We start from the raw sequence: 23,022 nt of genomic DNA, 5'->3' as shown, positions 1-23,022 counted from the left end.
CCCGTGCGCAGCGCTGCGCTCGGGGGTGTGCCGGGGCCAGAGGGGTGGCTCGCGCTGCAGGCTGGGTGCACGTGCCACGGCTTACACCAGGATCAGACCCTTAGAGTCTGTTTGGAGAGTTTAGACAAGGTGGCCTGTGCCCTGCCTAATAACGAAAAATTACTGAGCACAGCCCGAAATCTTCTTCTGTGTCTGCAGTGATGCGCAGCACTGCAACAGAATCTCAGGCTCTTCCCAGCTGGATTGCATACATATACATTATACATGAATATAAAATATTAATTACGCTCACACGCCACAGGGTTGCCAAATGTGCTTACAGATAATGATTCTATGGAAAGAAAGAAATCATATACATCCCCTAAAATGTCTGTTGATCTGGTTTCAGACACCATACATGCATGAGATTTTTGGCATAAGTTTTCGAGACTTCAGACATTTAATTTAAATAATCAGTTTTTAAAATGTGGCCTGCTTGAAATAAGAACAATTTGCCTTGTGAGAACAGCGTTTGATACTTTTGTCTTTGATAGCTTTGTCTGTAAACCTGGAAGAAAATGACATTGTGAATTAACAGATCACTCAAAATACTTTGTTTCCAATAACTGCAAAAATGGCCCACCCAGGGAAAAAGCAAGGGATGGCAGTTTACACACACCCAGCAACGATATCAGGAAATTACTTCCATTAGGTGTGTCTGGGTGGAGGGGTTGATTACAGCTTACAGCTGTGAAATAAATTATGCGGGAGAGGACACAGCGGGTTGGGGCATGAGGTCCCTCCGCTGCGGAGCGTGGAGGCTGCGTCCGGACCCAGGCCAGGCGAGGTGCACCGTCACCCCGTTGCCCTCGTGCACCCGGGAAGCTCCGCGGTTCCAGCTCCAGCCATCGGCGAGAGCCAAGGTGCTCCCCGAGGGGCCGCACTGCCCTTCGGTAGCTGCAGGGAGGAAGAACCGAGCTACAAACCCAAAGAGATCCCACATTGTCCCTGGGAAAGAGCCAGCCTTTGCCAAAAGACAACACAGGACAACCCGTAAATACCTGCGTGGAAACTGTGTTTCAAGGTTATGCAAAATGTAGATTCTTTTAGCAAAATGGAGCAAATCAAATGTACTTTGGATGCCATTTTATTAAAGGTACTTCCAACAATTTCCATTAAGGCAACGGTCTACTAACTTTGAATGAAACAAAGAGATGCCCCCTGAGGTCCTTCTGCTAAATACCTAATCAGGTAGAAATCGAAATGGATGTACAGATGAAAAGGTAACACACCATCAAATGATTATTTGTTTAAAATAAGCAGAATATTGGGTAGGTGATCCCAATTTATATGAAAACAAAGACATGTTACAACATAGGCAACACTTTAAATTAGGAGGAACAAAGAAACTAGAGAAAATACAAAGGATTTCACAGTATTTCACTAATGGTTTGTTTTCCAGAAAAAACCCTAAACATAATCTTCATAAACAACAAAGGAAACATCAATATTCACATTTCCCCTCATATGATTAAATTCACGTTCATGAAATATGCATAACAGTTTGACGTTTGCAGCCCATTATTAAATAGCAATGTTGTAGAAATAGTACAAATTGAAGGAAGCATTTCACTGAAAAATATTATTTAGCACATTTCTTCCTAGTGTTAGTAACATTAAGAAAATGCAAAGAAAAGAAACAACTTGCACTCACTGGAAGAGGCAGCGGTCCCTAGGCGCGCACCCCACCAGGCTGTCACGCGCAGCCTCATTCCGCGGAGGGTGCGGGACCGGCGGGTGCAGGACGGCGGGACTGCTCCCCACCCGTGTGTCTGATGGCTTCAGACACCAGCAGCCCTCGTCAAAGGGTGTCAGTGCGCGCAGGAGCGCAGCATCCAACCACCTGAGAGGATGCTCTGCGCCGTGCCGTGGATATTCCCACCTTAGTTCTAGCAGGCTGCCTTGACTTGGGATGAATATTTATGTGGGAGTGCTAATTAATAACCAGCCCATGAGCACAGCTGATGCCAATTATGCAAACATAATCCCATGCAAAGTTAAATTTGTTATTCCCTCCTTGTGCTACCCAGTGCAATTGCCTATCACGGTCTGACATGCAGCTGGTTTTAAGCTGCGTGATTCTTTTAAAATATATTATTTCCATTGTGATTGTAAAATCAACATGTAGGTTCCCTGGTTGGGGAATTTCTCCTTGTGATGTTCCCGGGACCTTTGCCGCTCTGCAAATTCACAGATGCCATCAGGAGCACGTCCGCACGCCCCAGAAATCCGCCTTTGAAGCCACCAGTGCCTGGCGGGTACAAGCCAGTCATTCGTAGGCAGCGGTTTTAAATGCAAACAAGAAGCCCCTTTCCAGCTGGAGCTGTTACATGACAAACGCATGTCCCCACGGGCACGGTGTCAGAGCCAGCAATTAGGACATGCGAGGAGACCTGCCCCAGGCCTCGGCCCTCGGGAACAGAGGGGACTGAAACTGGCAGGCCCCCATCACCCAGGCTGACAACAGAAGGCCCAGATGAGAGGAGACAGGGTTGCCCCCCGGTGTGATCACCCCCCCTGAAAGACGGGGTTCACATACACAGGCTGGTGGACGGGGATGTCTGCCCCCGCGTGCAGTGGTGCTCACATTCACCTTCCCTCTCCATTTTCCTACCATTTTCCTTAAGGCTCTCAAAGAAATAAAAGCAATTGCCCCTTTGTCCTGGTGATATATGTCACTCACCGGCAACAGCCAGCTAGATTAAGTTAACTGGTTTTTGCCAAATACTCTACAAGAATAACTCAAGCTGGTGTTCTGATACCACACATTTATATCAACTACTATGATTTACGTTTTACAGGTAGCTTGGGGGGTGGCAGTAGCATACCTGCGGAGTGATACTGCTGACTTGTTAATGTTCCTAATTCAAGGCATTTAAACTCTGCTCACACGCTTACACATCTAAGCCAGGCTGTCATACGCACCAAATCTGCATTGATTCCCACCATTGCAAATGATGGGAACACAACTGATACAATACAGGAACAAGCTGAGATTTCTTTTTTTTTTTGATGAAGGAAAATTCTCCCTATTTCAGTACAGATGATAAACAAAATGCAAAGTGTAATCACCTCTCACAGTATTGTAACATCTTGTTACAATATACATTACAACGTATATTGCAATAATAAGCTGCACATTGCAAAGTACGTGATGTATTTTTAGAAGAGCAAAATGCTCCTTACAACCACTTGTGTCATTCCCACACCCACGCTGTGGCTCCTAGGAACACCCCAGCCCATTTTACTGATCCTCTTGGCGGAGCGGGGCCAGAAACTGGTGCATCTCCCTTATTGTTGAGGGAAGAGATGAAAGCTGAGAGCGTTTTGTGCTGACGTTGCTGCTGGAGGCATGACAATGAGCGGCAGCTCCTCAAGAGGATAATTTCTCGTTGCAGTTAAGCTATGACACAAGAGCAAACCCCCAGCAGAAGAGGTGGTCCCACACCCTGCCTCTCCCTCCCAAATCCTATGCTAGTGCTAGGTCATACGATAGGAGATGTTGGCTCATCATATCAATCCACGGGAAAACTGTTCTTTTTCACTTTCCTCGTTAATTTTCTGCCAAGGCAGCTTACTGGACTGGCTCAGTTTGTGCGTCCATGGCCCAGTGCAGGAGAGGTGGCGTGGGTGCAAAGCTGGGGGGAGCACGCTGGGGACTTTGGTAGCCTCGTGTGCTCAGCTTGGCCCAGCTGTAAGGTAAAAATACACTCTCTAGTCTCCGAATTTCCTGAATCTCGCACGTTGTATGGATTTTTAAGAGTTGTCATTAGATGGCATTAGAAAAAAACCTATGGCTATCCCATTGCTTCTTCTGAAGCAATTAAGCAACGCTTACACACTGGCAGCCATCACCTGCGCCTGGAAGCTGTCAGCATAGCCCCAGCACCGCTGTCCCGCAGGACAGCAGTAGCTGCGGTTCATCAGCCGTGCAGTGATACCTCCCAGGGTCACCCAGGACACTTCTCCTCTCACATCTTCTTCCAGAATTAATCCTCATGAAAAGATGATCACTGTCAGCAGTGCACGATCATTGCTCCAATAACCTTGCAAATTGTCAGACGTGAGAGGAGATGATAGTCATCTGTTTTCAGTTAAACAAGGACATGTGCGATATGCAGTACCAAAAACTTAATTCTGCAACGTGATTCTGCTACAACTTTGGCCAAAGAACGATTCTATTTCAGACTGATTAAATTCCAGTTATACTTAACCAAACAGAAAATGTTTATAACATGCCCAGTAAATGTAATACGCCCATTTCCAGACAGTTAACATGCTACAGCAACTGTTACACACACTCATACTACCCGGGACCTGGCGACACGGCAAACTGCTCCTCTAGCAGAGCACCCGTGGCGCGGGGCCGAGGGCACGGCTCCCCTGGGATCGCACCGGCTCCCGACACTTCCTCGGAACGGGCTCTTGGACCTGAGCGCTGTGGCTGCCTTGCTGGCAGCTTCACTGGCTGAAAGGACTGACACTGATGGGCAGGCTTTGAACCCTTATTATCATCTTGCAAATCCCCATAATTCCACTGAAATCACTGGAACGATGTTGAGAGAGATGCAGTGTCAGGCTGTTAAGCATAGAAAGGTTAAGCGGTGCAGGTGAAATCGTAATTTTCTGCCCCCACTCAGGCTATAAGTAACCAAAAAATTTCCTTTGCTAGGTGACTAAAGGCTTTTGTTTCTGAAAACTGGTTCCTTTTGGAGTGTGAGGTGTGAATTGCAGTACACATTTGCAAGAAGGAATTATTCACCTTGAATAATTTGTCTACCTTTCAGTACAGGATAACTGCTGAAATACCTTTATAATACCAAATATGGTATTTTTTCACCATATAAGGGAATAAAAAGAAGATAAAGACTAAATCAATCACCAATGAAATTAATATTTAAAAAGTCAGCTTCCTACACTTTTCATCTGATATCATCCTTTAAATCACACATCTTCACTGATTTACCACTGCCTAACAAAGAAATCTCAGGGAAGTGCCTGTAAACATAGAGGTTCAGAGGGATACTGAAAAGATGGATCTCCTCTTTGTCTGTGGTGTTGGATTACCATAAAGAAGCCATGAAGGTCCCAATGTACAATGGTCTGACATGAACTATCAGAGCAGGTTATTAAACCTTTTGGTAGTCATCATCAATCAAAGTTTCTTAAATTGAAAATAAACACGTTCCAGTCTGTAGCAAATCTAATTTCTTCATTTTTTCTGATTTTTCTGTTTTAGTCCCCTTATAAACAAGACAGGAGGAAGGGAGGCTGCAGTGGCCATTGCTGTTCAGCACTTCACCTTTCTGACTAATCTACATTTAAGTAAAATTTAAAAGCTCTTTACCACATTGAATTTTAGTCCCCATAAGCAAAATTCAAGGCCAGTTAATCTCAGGGAATTCTCCTGACTAAAGGGCTGTTTTCCCTGCATGTGCATACACTAACACAGGGCGTGCTGTTATTAGTGGGAGACATACAAATGTAATTAAATACATTCGTGTAGTATTTTAAGCTGTTTTAAAATGCACAAATTAAAATTTAAAAAAAGTTTACTAAAATTAGAAATTCTTTAGAAAGAAGGTCGTTGCCATACTTACTTCTTACCATCTGCAAGGGACTTTCATCTTTTACATTAACATTTCGTAAGCTTCTGAGCCAGCAATAGCTTAACTGGGTTAGTTGTACTTCTCTGGAGAGCATCACGCTCAGACTTTACAGACACAAACAGCACAAGCCATATGTGCAAACAGAAACCACGAGGCCAGAATAATTTGAACATACACTTTTGCAAAACATGTTATTTCCTTTCCTATGCTGTTAACAGAACTGAAAGATGCTCAGCTCTGCTGTATAGGATTAGTCCAAAGCCATCAGCATCAATGAGTAATACTTATCCTGAAAAATAATAGGCACCTGAAAAATAACTAGAATAACTAGAATTTTTATTTGGTAATACTAAGCAGGAACTGTTTCTAAAGAGAGATTACACCTTGTTAGCTGTTACAATCTGCAAGCCTCTGCATGCCTGTAGTGCAAAACCACCAAAATTACCACCTGCAAATATTGCCCCTCTACTGTAACAGCCTGTTTGCTGTGTATGTAGGGTCTGCTGAAAACGTGTCCTGGCACGGGAGTGGGAGGGGAGCCAGCTTGCAGTTGCATTTGGAAGTCTCCTTTTGACCACAAGAATATTTTGGATTTAGTTTTACTGCTGGAGATGAGTACAGCACTCAGGCAGGCACAGCTGGTTTGACAGGCTGCAGTGCAGCTGTGCCTTCTCCAAGCTCTCTCCTGGAAGAGGGCAGAAAAGCAGGGATTCCCCTTAGAAATCTGGTGACGACAAAGTTCAGTCACTGGCACTGGGTTTGGCTTGATGCGACAATTTGACTGCATTCAAAGTTGTAGTAAGTCAACAAAATGGAAAGGTTCACATTAGAGCTGGTTATTTTGAAAGCCTGAGCATATATACCCTGCATCTCCCTTGGCAAAAGAAGATGACGCTGAAGACCAAAATAAACTTGCTTGAAGTAAATTTGATGGCTGTACAGTTCCTTTTTGCATAATGCTGTATCTTCCTACCACATCTGTTACTTTAAAGGCCATCTAACATTTTTCCAAAAGTCTAAAGACAGACATCAACAAATGTATTCCTGTCTGTCCAATAAAGAAAAAAACCCTAGTTTTAATTTGAAAGGAGAATAATAGACTAGTACTAACTCACCTTTTTAAAAGAATCTTTGACTGACTATATATGGAAGTATTTTCCATAAGCTAAGCCTGCACAGATGTACTTGATTTGGAAATGAAAAACCGTACCTATCAGAGATAAATAACTCCAAAAAATTACTTTATGTTAAAGGACTTCACATCATTACAAAACTAAACATGAATGAGTACAACTTGTCTTCCTCTATTCTGACTAAACAAAAAAAGCAGTATTTTTTTGGCGTGAAATAATAATTTGCTCGAAGGTTACTCCCCCCCCTTGGTTAAAATGGCTAAATAATGCATTGTACATGAATCACGGAGCTTTTAAAATCCTGATTGAATCCATTAACCATTCAGGGCTGGATGTCTGCCACAGCCGTTACATGAAGGTGCAATCCCATCGCTCCATTGGATGGATGGACCCACTCACGTCGGGCTGTTCTGCATTTCTCTCTGTCTCATTGCAACCCCAGTGAGGCTCAATGAGTGTACTTTATTGATGGCCCGTATCTTAAAAAGGGGAAAAAGCACTGGTTTTCAGTAACAGTTTAAGTGTTTTGAGAATTGCCTCATTTTCATAGAGAGGAGAGCTTTTATCATATGACGTGGCACCAGCCGTTCCCCCCTGAAATGGCAGGGCCCTCCCCTGCAAGGTGCCAGGAGCCAACAGCTCCTACTGAAATCAATTACAGTCGAGTCAATGGAGCTGAGAGTACTTAAAGTCATCCAGGAAGCACTCAGGGCTTGGTAAAACGATGGCATCATGTAATTTAATTACTACAGTTAGATAATCTGATTCTTTCAAGCAGGAATTAAAAAAAAGTTTGATTTTCAAAGGCAATTTAGGAAACAACCTCAAACCACTCTGTTCCTTATAACTAAGAACATATTTATTTTATAGCTTCTACATTAGAGGCCATTAGCGTGGACTTTTCATGTAATGCAGCAAGTTTATTTAGGACGTACATTAGCCATCCTTTCATTCTGATGTATTAAATCAATGCATCTAGTAATGTATGTTTAGAGAAGAAAGTACTTACACTGCAGGATATTTGAACAGTATCAATAGATCAGTTGGTTATAAATTATTTTAATATCCTCTTCATAAAAATAAAATAATCTATGAAGGGAAAGAAAACTTAACAGCCTAAAGTCTGAGAGAAGGGGTGGCTAAATAAAGGGTACGCAATGCTCCACTGACTAATGGAGCAGTGCACGGTGTGTCAGTTGCTGTCAGTCACTTTGGATCGTTAGGACGCAGACGATGCTGTACCAACTCTGTAGTGGGTTGGTTCTGCAGGGCATTCATTGAAGCATGGCTACACTGCCATGCTTTGACTTGGGGCCAGTCTGCAAGCTGATTATGCATTTTTAATTTTTTTTTAGGATTTGGATAATAGTCAAGGGATAATGACTTAGAAGAGACATGGATGAGTTTATACTGAGACACTGAATGCTCTAAAAAAGCATGGTAAACACAAAAAGATGGTAACTTCAAATAAAACTAAGACAAGACCCAAAACATGCATCATGAAAGTATGGATGTTACATTTGTTCCCACGTCCTTGGGAATGGCAGCAACAGTTAAGGGATACAGTCCTGCAAATTAGCTGTGCACTCATAAGACTCTGTGAATCGTAAGGCAAGTGTCCGAGATGGCAGTGGAGAAGAAATCATCCTAAAACACAGAAGGTGTTGGTGTTCTGCCAGGCTCTCAAGCAAAGACTTCCCTCTTGGAGGGAGCTCGCTCCCACAGGGGGTTCTCCCCTTTTCCAAGCAACGTGATCCAATTTAATCTCTCCAACAAGTTTCCAAACACACTGGAGGAATACTCCGAAGCCATAAGTATGTAGCTATTGCCTTTGAGAGTCACACTGTTGCACCTGAGACTCAAATGGTTCGATTAGGTGATTGAAGGTGGATCAGCACACGCAAAGACCCAGTGAGGATCAGATGAGCAATGATGGGTGAGGGATCCCAGTAACATACTGAGGTCGGGAGCCTGCTGAGTCGCTGCTCGCGGGGCCACCAAAGGAAGAGCACCAGCGCCTGTCCTGGGGGAAAGCCACCAAGGTGGGTCACAGAGAGGAACCCCTTCCTGAACGCCTTGCAGAGTGAAGGGGGTCATTGCCTACAGGGTATAGGACTCACTATGGGATGCAGAAGAGAGAGCATTTTGGGATTGTGTAAAGCTCATTATGTGATGTTTACGGGAACTAGCAAAGGCAGGGAAAAGGAGGGACCAAGGTGGATCAGCAAGGAACAATGGTGGGGAAATAGAAATTCCCCTAACCAGCTGGTAACCCAAGGCCTCTTCCTGACATTTGAAATCTGAACAATATTAATAGGCAGTGACATGGATAAAGAAGCTCCTTACAAAACATCCTAATCGTTTTTAAAAAAATTTTTGACATCTCTACTAGTAAATGTAAAACCGATTTGAAGCAAGCTCCAGTTTGAATGCCCATCCTTATCCATTCATCTGAGTCCAGCACCGAACTTTAATTTACTTACTATCAATAACGTAAGTGTTAGTAAAAACATAGATGCAGATAGCAACACGTACCAGTCTACGAATTTCTCTCTCACACTCCCTCTTAATTCTGCTGATTTCCTCTTGATGCAGGTGATACACGCTCCTTATCTCCGCTGCTTTAATTTTGTCAGCTTGGATGACCATAGTTAAAGCCTCTTCCACTTGTTTCTTAGCCCCCTTCAGCTCTGAAATTTCTTGCTGCATTTTTATTTTCTCAACTTCAAACCCCTTCTTGGCCTCCTCCTTCGCCTCTGTGAGCAGCACCGTTTTCACCTTGTCAGGAGCCCCATCGCGTACAGCATTGAGAAGGGCCTGTAGTCTCTGGATTTCATTATCTTTAATTTTTATTACTCTAAGTAGTTCAGCTTCATGCTGTCTCAAAAGTGCTTCTCGAACAGCTTGGAGCTCCTTCATTTTCTCTTCATGAAGTTTGACTTTGAGCTCTGTTACCACCACTGTACTTTTATGCTGTTCGTGCTCTTTGATCTGCTTAACTTCCTGATTTTTCTCTCTTTCCAACTTGCTGACCTACAAGGAAAATCAAAAAAGTATTTTTAATCAACAGTGATTAATACAAGTTATAATATTATCTAAGAATGGTATGGAACACTTTACAATATTAGACCTTAAGGTTGTGTTGTCTGTGCCTTAGAGCAAAAGCCCAACCTGGTGAGTTAGTATTACCACACGCAGACCTACACATTTGGCATTTTATTGATTCTTTATGATCTAATACTTTATTACATATTAAACATCCCTTTTTTAAGGAGATTCCAGGTAAAACTAGGGTCACTGAGCTCTGCCGCACAGCCTGCATGCTGTAGACTTACGAAAGAGTAATTTCCTCTCTTGAAACACTTCGTGTTAAGAAAATACACATTACAAACCCCTGCAACACATTTTCACAGGGAAAAGTTTTTTTGCAATTTATGGCAAATACTTTCAATGCACTGTCACAGTTGTCATCGGACTCAAGGTTTGGCAGGTACCTGTGGGGATCTTTAGTAACGCAGCTGATCTAGCAATGCAGTCAGGAGGACTCGGGGTTGTAAAAATGATTCTAAATCTACTACAAATACTTTGGGCACAACTCTGTCTTAGCCCTGGCAGACGCATCCTCTCTCCAGAAGCACCAGTAAGTGTTCACCTTGTCATTGGTGTAGCCACTGCAGCTCCCCATAATCGAAATCAACAGTGACAACGACTAAGATACAACCTGTCCTCTGGGTGGCTATGGCTATGAACCACTGCACTTAGTAAGGCACTAATGTACAGCTTACTGTCTATGATTCTATCCATTGCACTAGTGACTATACATCTCTGCTTGGGAGGTTACATTTGTGCATACACACCAGAAGAGCCGACAGAGTTAGGTTATGAGTGATTTTCTGGGGTACAAATGAGAATCATGTGCCTTAGGGGAAAAATGACCCACCTCAGCTTTTTATTGAAGTGGTTGCTGCATAATGGCAGGTATTGCACTAGAAGATATTCCCAGCATATATTTGCAGTAGCATTTGCAGTGTTTGCATAGCTGACCCTCTCCTTTGGGGAGGTTTATTCCGAGGCAGGGAGTGCACGTCTGTTTGCTCTGTCTTTTCTGTCCTGTAATGTTTATCAGAACAGCCTATGCACATATTTAAATGCTAAAATTAAGAAATGGATATTCCCTACATTGTAATTAATTACTGAAGTGTTTATTGGGAAAAAATGTTCAGGTCAATTCTCTTTACTAAAGATGCATTTTTCGTCCCCAGTTAACACCATAAGGTTTCCTTGTTAAGAATACGCCTAAGCCTGCCTCACAAATGAGAACACTGCAGAACCAAACCATGCACGTGTAAAGAAAAAGCTGTGACATTACAGAGAACTTCGAGAAGTCTTCTAAGGGCAAAGTAATTTGTGAAAATAAAAAAAAGAACCCTGACAAATTTGTAGAAAAGTCTTTTCTTTCACTGGAGATCAGCATAAGCAGAAATATCTGCATATTTAGAAAAAGAGAAACAAAAATGTATCATTGTCATTTTGCAAATTATTGATATTGAGGATAAAAGTCTAGGCACCAAAGCTGATTTTAGCACCATATTCTATTTTTATAATTAAATAATAATGCCTTGCAATCTTACTGATTCTTTAATTTGCCCAATTCAGTGCCCTAAATAGCATGAGTTAACACAAAATAAATAAGTATCATAAAGTTATGCAAGAAGCCCAAAACCCAACCGAACTAGCCATCAATATCCATACACTATGCGAAGTGTATGCTCAGAAACTAGCCTAACGTGTTTGTAGTAGTTGCTAGAAAAAACCTAATATTTAAGATAATACACATTTAGGAATTAGCCAGTATCTCGTGGAGTAAGTCTGAGTCCTTACTTCATTTTTCAACTGGATATCTGCAGAAGCTGTTACACTGCATCTCCAAAAGAATATGTGAGAAACCAGATGCTAAGCCAATATTTTGGCCTGCAGATCCAAACTGCGCTGTGCGCACATGCATATGCAAGACAGAAAAAGCTCTGTGCAAGCTACTGCGAAGCTCCAAACAATTGCATTTTATCAGATGCTTTTTCAGCAATGAATTATGCATTACAGATAACTAAATGTATCTGATCACAGAAGGGTCAAATGATATTTCAATTTAAAACCATACCACAAACTCAAGAGGAGCCATGATGAAAAGCGTTGTATCAAAAGGACTGGGGAGGACAAGGGGAAGGAAAACAGGATCCTCAGTCCTAAAACTGCAAACACTGCTTAACAACAAAAGGATTAATAGGTGTTCTATTTAAATATATATATATACATCCCCTTACGAGCTTTCTTAAAAATTAGATTCATAGTCTACAATACTTGATAATGATGCAAATTAATGGAAAAATGCAGAATATCATTCTGTCCCTGGCATGATAATGCATGTCTCTATTAGCATTCTGGAACAAAAAAACCCCAAAGTTTATCAGTGGAAACTAATTTGGGGGATTATGGAAAAGCAAATAAATTTTTCATGCCCTCACTGAGAAGTGGTCTGAAGGCTATACTAAAAGCTCTAAAAGTTGAGGCTCAAGCTGCATCAGCTGCCGCTCTCTCCAAGGCTCAGGGTAAAACTGTGTCTCCTTAAACTTTGGCAATCACAAGGGGAGGCAGAGCTGAGGCCTATTACCGCACATCTGAAAATTGTATGCAGCCAGTTTGAAGGATTTTGACCATAAAAGCCAAATTAAATTAGTGTAAATGTGAAAGAGAATAATAAGCAAAGAGAATTTCTGAATAACACAAAATTGCATTCAAAACCCTCAATGCAGACATCCTCGTAAAAGGTAAATATTTACTAGAAAAAGTTCTAGCAAGAGAAACAAAGGCCATGGACAGCTTTCAGCCCACCACTACGAGTATGCCATCTGTTTCGAGCAGATGTTTGTTTTTCCACATCTTTTGCTGGCATTTAGCTATGCGATTTTTCAACTTCATTTCTTCCTGGATGGCGGAAGCAAGCGTGCTGCCCACAGCTGAGTCCTGCCTGCCCAGGGACTGGCCATCCTCACTGCTTGGCTTTCCCACTGAGAGCTATACTGCCAAAGCACCCTCGCCTTCACCCGTGATCTTTTCTCCCCATTCACGTTATAAATACAAGAAGAACAATTGCCTTTTGTTTCCCGCAGAAGGCTAGTTCCTGGTGCATGCACTCTGGTGATTTATTGTCGAAGTCACGTACAAGTCAGCTACAAGTGGACCGAAGAGTGGTTAGCAGTCAGAAACAGCAGACTACCTTTATTTTAATTAATGGGGGAGGAAAGGAAAAGATGCACACCTTACTCTTTTCTTGCTGGAGCTCTATCTGGATGTCAGTAAGCTTGGCCCTGAGCTCTTCATTGGCAGTCTGCAAGGCGGCCAAGGCGTCCGGCTTCTCCCCCCTAGCTCGGCTGCTGGCTCCCTTCTTGGACATGGTGAGGCCGCGCGGCAGGGAGGGGAGTCCCGCCCGGAGGCCCTTGTCCCAGCGCTTGCTCGGGGCTTCTCGTCCTTGCCTCCGTCCCACTACATTTTCTTACTTGCCTGGAAGGAGGGAAATCACATAAGCACTGTCAGAGCGCCGGAGCTGGGTAGGCAATGCGATACCCAGCAAATGCATGGTGAGAACACAAGACATTTCTAGAAAGCATGAGGTACATGTCAGCCAGCTAAAGTGGCTCTTCCCTGGATTAAGTAAGAGCTAGACGCATTGTCAGGTGTAATAATAGTTTGTATTACACCTGTATAGAGCAAAACATTTAAATCACAAACTATAAACATTTTCTGTCACTTCATTTGCACTGGAATTCACATAGCGCAGAGGATGTGGATGTTCAGGAGGGATGTCCAAGCACCATCTCCTGGCACTGTCATGGCTTGGAGACAGCAGCAGCTGGGAAAACTATTTTCAGTATAGGCAGAATACTTTTATGTTCATTAAAAAAAAAAGTCTTAAGAAAAACAATGTTTGGTTTCCTACAAATACTTTTCAGATATTCATGATGTAAATAATAAAAGTAAAAAAAAAAGTAAGAAGGTACAGAAGCAAGAAGAAATTACCCAAAGGCAACAGAAGCTTTCTATACAGGAGTGTGCAGTGTATCATCAAAACAGCAATTAAGTTCTATATATGTTTATCTAAGTCTGATAACAATATAGGAGTTTTATTCACACTAAGACGTTTTGAGTCAAATCTACGCAAATGAAACTGAGACAAGCAAATTCATTCTCTTGAACAGTGGAGAACTGGGCAAAAGTGGACCCAACTTCACAAAATTCATATATTATTATAGTTTGCACTCTATGTCTACCCATTAATCTCAACACACTCAAACTATACAACATACACAATTTATAGTGATAACTTCAGATTTGTCAACAAAACATATAGTTTTAAGTACAGTGCTAAAAGCTACATACATTTGTTGATTTTTATTTCAAAATTCTCCAACAGAGATTTTGCCCAAGAATAAACAGCAGCATTCTGGAATTAAAGTCTGTAGAGGCCGTGCCAAATTTAGAACATTGTATTATCAATGAAACTCAAAGGTCCTTTATAATCACTACTATCAAGGAAAGAGTATAAGAGTTATTGAAAACGCATATCCTTGCAAAAAACATATTCTAGCTTAGTATAACTGTCAGGCGTAGGGAGTCTAAGAGCAAGACACAAACTCACTCCAAAGAGACAGAGACAGATAAAAGTAGGGAGAAAGATAGTATTTTTTATCTGTTAATGCCATTTTTATGCTGCATCCATCCCATGGTTCAGAAAACTCTATCAGAGTTCTATGTAAAAATAAATAATTAAACTATTCATCAAATCAAATTAAATCTCTGTGATCCGTGAGTTGTCTGCACAGAGGTGAACTTGACTGAAGGTATCACAGGTTGTCCTTACTTTGATTCATTTCTTAGAGCTGTTGATGCAGACAGACAGTCCATTAATATTATGCTCTTGATCACTCTGTGCTGAACAAGTCAGTAGGAGGGCATTCAGGTTGCTGTCAATTCTTCCTCTGATCAGTATTCAACTCAGTGCTCATCAATAGCATGAACAGATTTAATTTAATAGAAACCTGAGGATAGCAAGAAATTCTGGGCAAAACGCTGTGTCCTGGAGGCTTTGTTTAGCTCCGGAGCAGTGGAATGTAGGTACTGTCTGCTCTATCCCAAAAGACGGATGTTTCCCCAATGTTTCTTTCACACTTTGTATACTTTCTGAAGGATCTTCTTTTATAACAACATTACTTTGTCAAAGCCCACGCTACCGCCAAACTCCTTGGTAATTATCCCGTGCAATTTTTCAGTCTGTGGATACAGACTATGGCTGTGAAAACCCAGTTCATTCCTATTTAAAGATAAACAGCAACACACACAAAGAAACAGTTGCCTCTGCTTCTCTAGACAAAACTATCAAAGTTTATTTTATAATTGTCTATGAAAAAAATTAATGGGAGTGAAATCATGAATGAAATGCCTAGAGGACCAGTTAACAAGCTCATGCAAAAGATACATGCTCATGGTAATGCAAAATGGGGAAACACCATCAGCAAAGAGGAGGATCAAAATAATATTCAGAGAACTGGATGATCCTAAAGACTGTAGGGAGAGAGGAGGTGTGAAATCCAGTGGTGTAAAGACTCTGTCTTTCAACAAAGTTCTCAGACAAGACTTGAGCCAACTTCTGACCCAAGGACGAAGACAACACAGTTTCATTGTTTTGGAGCAAACAGCAGAAGAGATTAGGAATTTTACAACAACATGTAAAGTTACAGAAGAATGTAAAATCTAATGAAAAAATGTTTCACTGGAAAACTTTGACTTGCTTAGATAAAACTATATCCTGAACAGATTACATGTATTTCTCAGTTTAGAAACTTAGCGGGATTCATTTTTAACTGTCATTACATTTCTAGTTTGAAGTAAATCCTTGTTTTAAAGATCTGTTTAAGTTATACTATAAAAATACACAAAAAAGCTCAAATTTGGGAAAATATTTCCAACCTTGTTAATACTAACCTTATTAATGTGGATAACAATCTTTTTGGATGATGACCTTCAATGCATTGGTTTATTCATCCTGACTCATAGTCAAAACCACAACAGAGCAGCACTATTCCCTGTCCAAGCACGAGTAAAGAGGCTTAACAGTTCAGGGAAGCTGTAATAATTAAATAACAGTACATAATAATAGTAAAATAACAATATAATAATAATAGTACAATAAAATAATAATAATAATAGAACAGCCTGAATTGAATTCTAAAAGCAAAAACCTGCATCCATTAGGGAGAAAAGAGCAGAGGGAGGCAGCCACCTCGGGGGATATATAAATGGGATATGAAGCTGGGAGAGGGCTGAGAGCACCCGGGAGAAGTGGCTGGAGTTTGGGAGTAACTGGGCAAAGCTGCTGGGAGCCAAGGAAATCAAGTAGGACAAGCAGTCACTACAAATCTACACTGGGTCAGAGTGGGGAGGCTGAGACTTAGAGAAAAAAGCGAGGGGGAAAAATAAAATTCCTGATATTAGTTGACCGAACCAAGGTCATGCAAACAGTCTTAATTCTGTTGTTTCTCAGTCAGGCTTGACTTTGTAGCCTTGAAGTTTTGATTAAAAAAAAAAAAAAGTGTTTGGTTGGTCAAAGAAATAGAAATAAATACAATTTTATAGCTATTGCCTGAAAAAACTATGAACAGGAGTAGATGTCCTTAGCATTTAAGATTCTTGTTTCTTTGTGTAAGAAGATGCACTACATCAGTGATTGTTCTACAATGGAGGTCTTAAAAAAACCCTCTTTCTTTACAGATAAAAAAATGGGGCAGTCTATAGCCACAGGCACTGAATTCCACCTACTGTGATGAATGAAGCATTTGTGCATATTACAATTATATTCTTAAACAATATGTTACAATGATAGATGCAGCAGGTGGAGTCAGGTTTCACAACCTGAGAAAATGAGAATCATAGAATCATTTAGGTTGGAAAGGACCTTTAAGATCATCGAGTCCAACCATCAACCTAGCACTCTCAAGCCCACCACTAAACCATGTCCCTAAGCACCACATCTACATGTCTTTTGAGTCACCTCCAGGGATGGTGACTCAACCACTTCCCTGGGCAGCCTATTCAAGGCTTGACAGCCCTTTCGGTGAAGAAATTTTTTCCACTATCCAACCTAACCCCCCCAGCACAACTTGAGGCCATTTCCTCTCGTCCTATCGCTTGTTACCTGTGAAAAGAGACCGACCCCACCTCGCTACAACCTCCTTTCAGGTAGTTGTAGAGCGCGATGAGGTCTCCCCTCAGCCTCCTCTTCTCCAGGCTAAACAACCCCAGTTCCCTCAGCCGCTCCCCATCAGACTTGTGCTCCAGGCCCTTCACCAGCTTCGTTGCCCTCCTCTGGACACGCTCCAGCACCTCAATGTCCTTCTTGTAGTGAGGGGCCCAGAACCGAACACAGGATTCGAGGTGCGGCCTCACCAGTGCCAAGTACAGGGGGATGATCCCTTCCCTAGCTCTGCATAATACAAGCTTTTAACTACTTGCATGTGAATGTCAGACAAATAATAATTTGAATGAAATTCAGGGATTTGTGGAAGTAATTTCAATCAGAATGATTATTTTTGACAGATAAGGGCTATGAGAATTTTTATTTGTTTGCTTACAGAAAATAAAACTAAGGAACTGATACAAGTAAACTGAAAGGCAAAAATGTTATTAGAGGCATGCCAGGAGGAGTACAAGCCCAGCAGCTGATTTTCTGGGAGACAGTGCATGGTAATCGCGCAGAGCGGTCAGATACCCTGCGCACACACTCCCCAGGCGTCCCTGTGAATCCAAGTAGCAGAAGATCAACCATTTCGCTACCACGTGCTGGTATTGTCTCAGAGAGCCTCTCAGGAGCATCGTGCAGAGGAGCACACCGTCCTGGCACCTCCCCTGCAGAGCTAGGGACCTAATGGTTTCTAAGCACAGTTCGCTTGGTGGGAATTATGTCTGAGGTAATTTTGTAGCACCATGTGTCCTCATACTTTCAGTGTTCAAGCTTTTAAATTTTGTTTAAAATGTTACCAAGGTTTAACGGTATGAGTTGACACATTTCATGCCAAACAACTGCGTAAATCTGATTTTTCTCTGCTAAAAAATAAAATTTAAAATTATTTAGCTTATTTCAAGAAGGAAAGGCTTGTATTGCAAGCTCTGGACAGGTCTACAAAACCTTTAAAGATGATCTGAAATATTATCAGCAAGGTGTTCCCTGTTGTCCCATAAAAGCAGCCCAAGTGCAGTAAGCTGAACGCCTGCCAGAGGCTGCAGTTGCCAACCCACAGCCAAGCTTGGCTAAGGCTTCACTAGCCAAAGTCACTGCCTGTGTCCGGCATTCTTCCCACCAGACATCAATGCCAGGAGACTTTCTCCTCTGCAAGCTCAGCTGTGGCGCTCATGTCTACGTGTCCCATGGTAAGTTTGAGGTGACAAAGGAAAGGGGACAGCACTGATTTTCAGATCCTACAGGCTCCCATCAGTGCAGTGTGGGCGAAGGGCCTGACATCAGAAACGTCTTCCAGACTGGAATGCTGAAGCCTTAATGAGATTTTCCCAGAGAAAAATCAGCTCCCTTGCCTGTACTTAAAGTAATAAGACTGCTTCAAAAACAACTACACAGAAATTAGCTGAGGACACTTTCAATTAAATCTTTAAGGATGAAAAGGGACATAATGATAAAACTTGAATGTAGCCAAGAATAACATCCAAGGATTAAGAGATCCAGATAATAGGAATTTGATCAGCCTTGGTAATGGTCTGTCTGCAAAAACATACTAACAGCAACGAGATCTGCAGAACAATGAAAAACCGCTCTGCACACTGTGTTTCCAAAAACCTGTGGGGGAGGCAGGGAAGGTTTCTCAGAGGAAGACCTGCAAGAAAGGAGTACATTTCCCCTTTCTCAAGGCAAAACTGGTCTATGTTAGTTGTAGATTTGCTCATACGGAGTGGGAAGGAGCCTGTGGAGGCGGTGGCTGTGGTAGCCTTTCCACATGCATTTAGAAACCAGTGGGGGTGGAAGTGCTGGTTAAGAAGTGGCAGTGCCCATCAGTGATGCTACAACTGGGTTTGTTCCTGGATACATCAAAGCTCAGGCCCTGCTGGCAGCTGCCAAGCTAGCAGAGATGCCCTGCACATCCCTCCTGAAGCAGAAAAGGCACACGCTCGAGAATGACAGAAAAGGAGGTGCCCCTGCCCTTGCTGGGGTCCCGGCTGGGGCCCAGGAGGCTCCCGTTTCCCCTCCCAGCGAGACAGGGACCAAATGCCTCTGTGCTTACAGACCCGACTCTGTCCTTCCTGGGGGATGAGGGGGAAGGAAAGTCAGCCTAGGACTGAGGAGCTTCAGTGTTACCAAATGCTCACTTCAATGGTTTACCTGTAATTTTACTTTATTCTATGCAAATTAATGAATGATTAGTAACAATACAAAGATCTTTAGATAATCTACATTCATGAAACTCCATTGGTTTCAAAGGCATTATGAAAACTTAAACTAATGAAGCCTACAGGCTCTTGAACTTCTAAATACGAAAACATTAAAATGCAGTGTGAGCAGCATATATTATTATTGACCAGGCTGATTTATCGCTGGTAAACCAAGAAATATAATCAGATTTGCTGTTCACCTGCAAGGACATTGATTTTGAAGGCAAAACCAGAAAAAAGCAACCATTATTAGTATTTACCACAGAGACTTCGTGTCAGAGAATAAAAGCTTCAATAAACACATTACATGCACCATTCACTTATCATTTTTTTTTCCATGCTGAAGAAAGCTGCAGGACGGATAAACAAAAGAAAAGCAGGTAGCAGACAGGTACTCACTCACTTGCGGTCTGACACACGACCTGTAATTTACTCCCCGGGAGAAGACCATTTCTGGTGAGACAGTTCCTCTGCTGCTCTGCCTTTCCTCTGGAGGTCTCGGCCCTCTGCACCAAGCTTTGCCTCCTGTCCTCCTGCCCGGCTCCTACCAGGCAGCACTAGTTTCTGGTTTGGGGGTAAGACACTGGTGCAGGAAGCAGCGGGACGGGTGCAAGCGGACATGGAGGCGCAGGAGCCTTTCTGCCCCGGTATTCCTGCACGGCCCGGAGGGCTGTGGCTTCCTCATCCTTAAATGGCACATCTCTCTCAGAGCTGGGCATCGCAGAGGATGAAAATACCGCCAAGAATGGGCACAAACCAGAGAGAAGGGAATGCCAGCTCCCTTCTGCCACCCACAGACGCGCCTCTGGCTGCAGGTATACATCACAGCAACGTGGGCTGCAGCAGACCGCATGGGGAAATAACTGCAGAATCATTTTGGGCCAGGACTCCCAACCAAAATTTCTCAAATGGCCAGGTTGCTGTACAGATTGAAAGGGAAAAACCTGAAAGCAATGGTTTTATTTTCAAGAACTGGTGATACACACAGAAGCACCCTCCCTTATTCACTGTCCTGCAGACCATAATGGGATTTACAGTTTGGAGTCATCAGTCCATTTGATGTATGCTGGGTTGTTATTCCCAGGGATAATAACGGGGAAATTAGACTGGACAGAGTAAGACAGCTTTCTAGTGAAAACCATGAGCTTCTGTGTATGCAATGGGAGAAGCATCATTGTTGGGAACTATGAAAGCAGTTATTTGTATTAATAAAAGTGCTGGTCTTCTAATACAGAGACAGCAGTGTCTGCTGGTGCATGCCTGTACACAGAAAAGCCATCTGGGGACTGGTGGACAAATGCCAGTCTTAAAAGAATATTTGTCCCAAATACTGGGAGAAAAACTTTCCACAAAAAATGTTTCCAAGCCAACGTCATTGTGCTGATGCAGAACGCAGCAAAGAGATAGTTTGTCCTGCTGGCGAGGGAATGCAAACCTGCCATTCCCAGGGTGCTCAGTGCTCTGCTCCGATAGCTAGCTAACGTGCAGTAAGTCCAGGAGGCTAATGCTGAGACACCAAAACTGACCATAGACCCTTAAAAAGTCCAAGCCTCTACAGCTAACAGACCACTCAGTGGGACACCATCATCGGAGTGCAGAGAAGTCATTTCCTATAAAACCAGTTAAGTTGCCTTTGTGTTTTTACTTTTTTTTTTTCTTCCCTTCCCCGATGAGTTATGTAGAGGGGGACATCTGTAAGACACATCATCTTAATAGAACAGAAATGTCTTCATATTTTCGATTCTGGGAGAATATATTATGCATATGATTCCTGGCATGTTTGATATTGAAAATAGCATTAATAATGCATCATAAGCTGCCTTTAGCAGGACTCATCATTCTTTTTGCCTCCTGACTTACAATTCAGACATCAAGGCTAATTGGAAAATGTGTTTTCTAGATAGTAGTTTCTGAAATCAATGTTTCATTGCACTTAAAAATAAATTAATAAATCCCTACCCAGAGTACCAATATTTTAAGCAAAACATAGCTTAAGCAAAACACTATTCTTACAAATACCGAAAATTTCAAATGTATGATACAGCCTTGTGAACACTGTTGTTTTCTATTTTTGACAAATTGTTGTAATTATTTAGTTTAGACAAACCTTTTTGAGTGTCAAAATATTACAATAGAAAGAAAATGTAATATTGTCTATGGCTGAGCTCCCACTTCCTCATATGGGGAAGCTCTTCCTGAGTAATTTCAATTTTTCATTTAGGATTTCAGTAGTCTATAGATCTGAATGCAAGAAAATGAGTTTTCCTCTGAGAAGCTATTTTATGTTAAGCCAAAGTGCTCTGCCAATGTAATCACATCACGTGCTGGTTTTGTGGTTGTTTTTTTTTTCCTGTACAAACATTTGTCACAAATAGTATATTATTCACTCAGTGAGGAGAAGAAAATCTGTTGGAAATCACGTGGAAAAATACAGCAAGCAGGTAGCAAGTCTTGAAAGCGCTGAGATCAAGAAATAATTGCCAAGACATGTATTGTCAGGTACATATGGTTATGTTGCATATTTCCTGTATACATCCCATGATGACTTTTTTTCTATGTGCTGTTTAGATAATGATTAAATTGAGACTAGTTTAATAAAACACCTTTTTTTTTTTAAATACAACCAAATCTGGGTAACTCAACCCAAACTTCCAAAGGAGCATATCTATCTTGAGCACACTTTTGCTGAGAAAGTTTCAGGTTCAGAACAAAACTTCTCATTGGAACTAGAAGACACCTGTGTAAGCAAAGCCCAAGTACACAGGACACTCATTCAGAATGCGAGAGGCTTGCATTCAGGGCCCTGCTTTTAATCCAGTGCCATGCTCACTGGGAAATAGCGTCTTGTCTTGAAGATTTCCACTCTAAACAGAAATACCATGCACTACCATATGCTAGCAAATCCCTCGTGGGCTATGCATATTGCAAAGTTAACATACTCCTTTACCAACAGTTGGCTGGTTTAGAGCAAATCTCAGTTTCCGTAAGGGAAAAAACCCCAACCAACCAACCAAGGTTTCCCAGTGTGAAATAAGTTCTGAAATTTATCTTTGGTGAAATAATATCTGATTTAAATTAAAAATAACAAACACCCCCTCCCCCCAAACCCCACCATAGAGTAATGAGTCTCTGCAGATGGAAGTCTAGCCAAAGTTTTGCTTAGGATTAGATCAATTCCAACAGCAGCTTTAACAGACACATGTCAAATCCTAACTGACCTGAATTTTTCCCTCAAAGATTAATCCTTCAACCATAGTTAGCTTTAACTCATTGATGGGTGGACCATGTTTACAAAACCCAAGCAAAATCCTGCATGTTGTAAGCTATACATATGTAGCTTACATAGTTTCCTATATGCAGATTTACCATGTGTGTGTATAGTTACCTGTTTGCATTACATGCATACATATCTAAATCACATCCACTGATATTTCATCATAAGTTTTACACAGTTTGTTGGCTTTTTTAAATGCAAAACATAGCTGGGTGTCAATTACATGAATAGTTACTTGTTTATAGTAAAACAGAAGAAATTAATAGAATTTCAGTACTGGAAGACATAATTGCTACTAAATCTCAACATGTATATTTTAACACCACAAGTTTAATGTCACCTAAGCATGCCACCTGTTTGATTTTTACATCTTTTATGGCTAAATTGCAGAAGGTGAAATCATTAATTAGAAACAGTGGCTGTTATGTAGGAAGCTAATTTTTCTTTTTTCTCAGATACTCCACAACACTGAAGGTAC

General features: G+C 41.8%; 1 protein-coding gene across 1 annotated transcript in view; it reads right to left on the bottom strand.

Annotated features, from left to right (window-relative positions):
- Nucleotides 1-23,022, bottom strand: part of JAKMIP3 (Janus kinase and microtubule interacting protein 3) — a 91,390-nt gene that overhangs the window by 40,526 nt on the left and 27,842 nt on the right. Inside the window, exons 3-4 of the mRNA XM_075155315.1 lie at nt 13,098-13,339; nt 9,317-9,814 (exon numbers count right to left, since the gene is read on the bottom strand). Coding sequence (XP_075011416.1) covers nt 9,317-9,814; nt 13,098-13,232 — 633 coding nt within the window. The 5' untranslated portion in view covers nt 13,233-13,339. The remainder of the gene's footprint in view (nt 1-9,316; nt 9,815-13,097; nt 13,340-23,022) is intronic.

Source organism: Calonectris borealis, chromosome 7, assembly GCF_964195595.1.
Source record: "Calonectris borealis chromosome 7, bCalBor7.hap1.2, whole genome shotgun sequence".
Classification (NCBI taxonomy): Eukaryota; Metazoa; Chordata; class Aves; order Procellariiformes; family Procellariidae; genus Calonectris; species Calonectris borealis.
The sequence above is the reverse complement of the archived record's forward strand: the minus strand, read 5'-3'. Positions and strand labels throughout refer to the sequence as shown.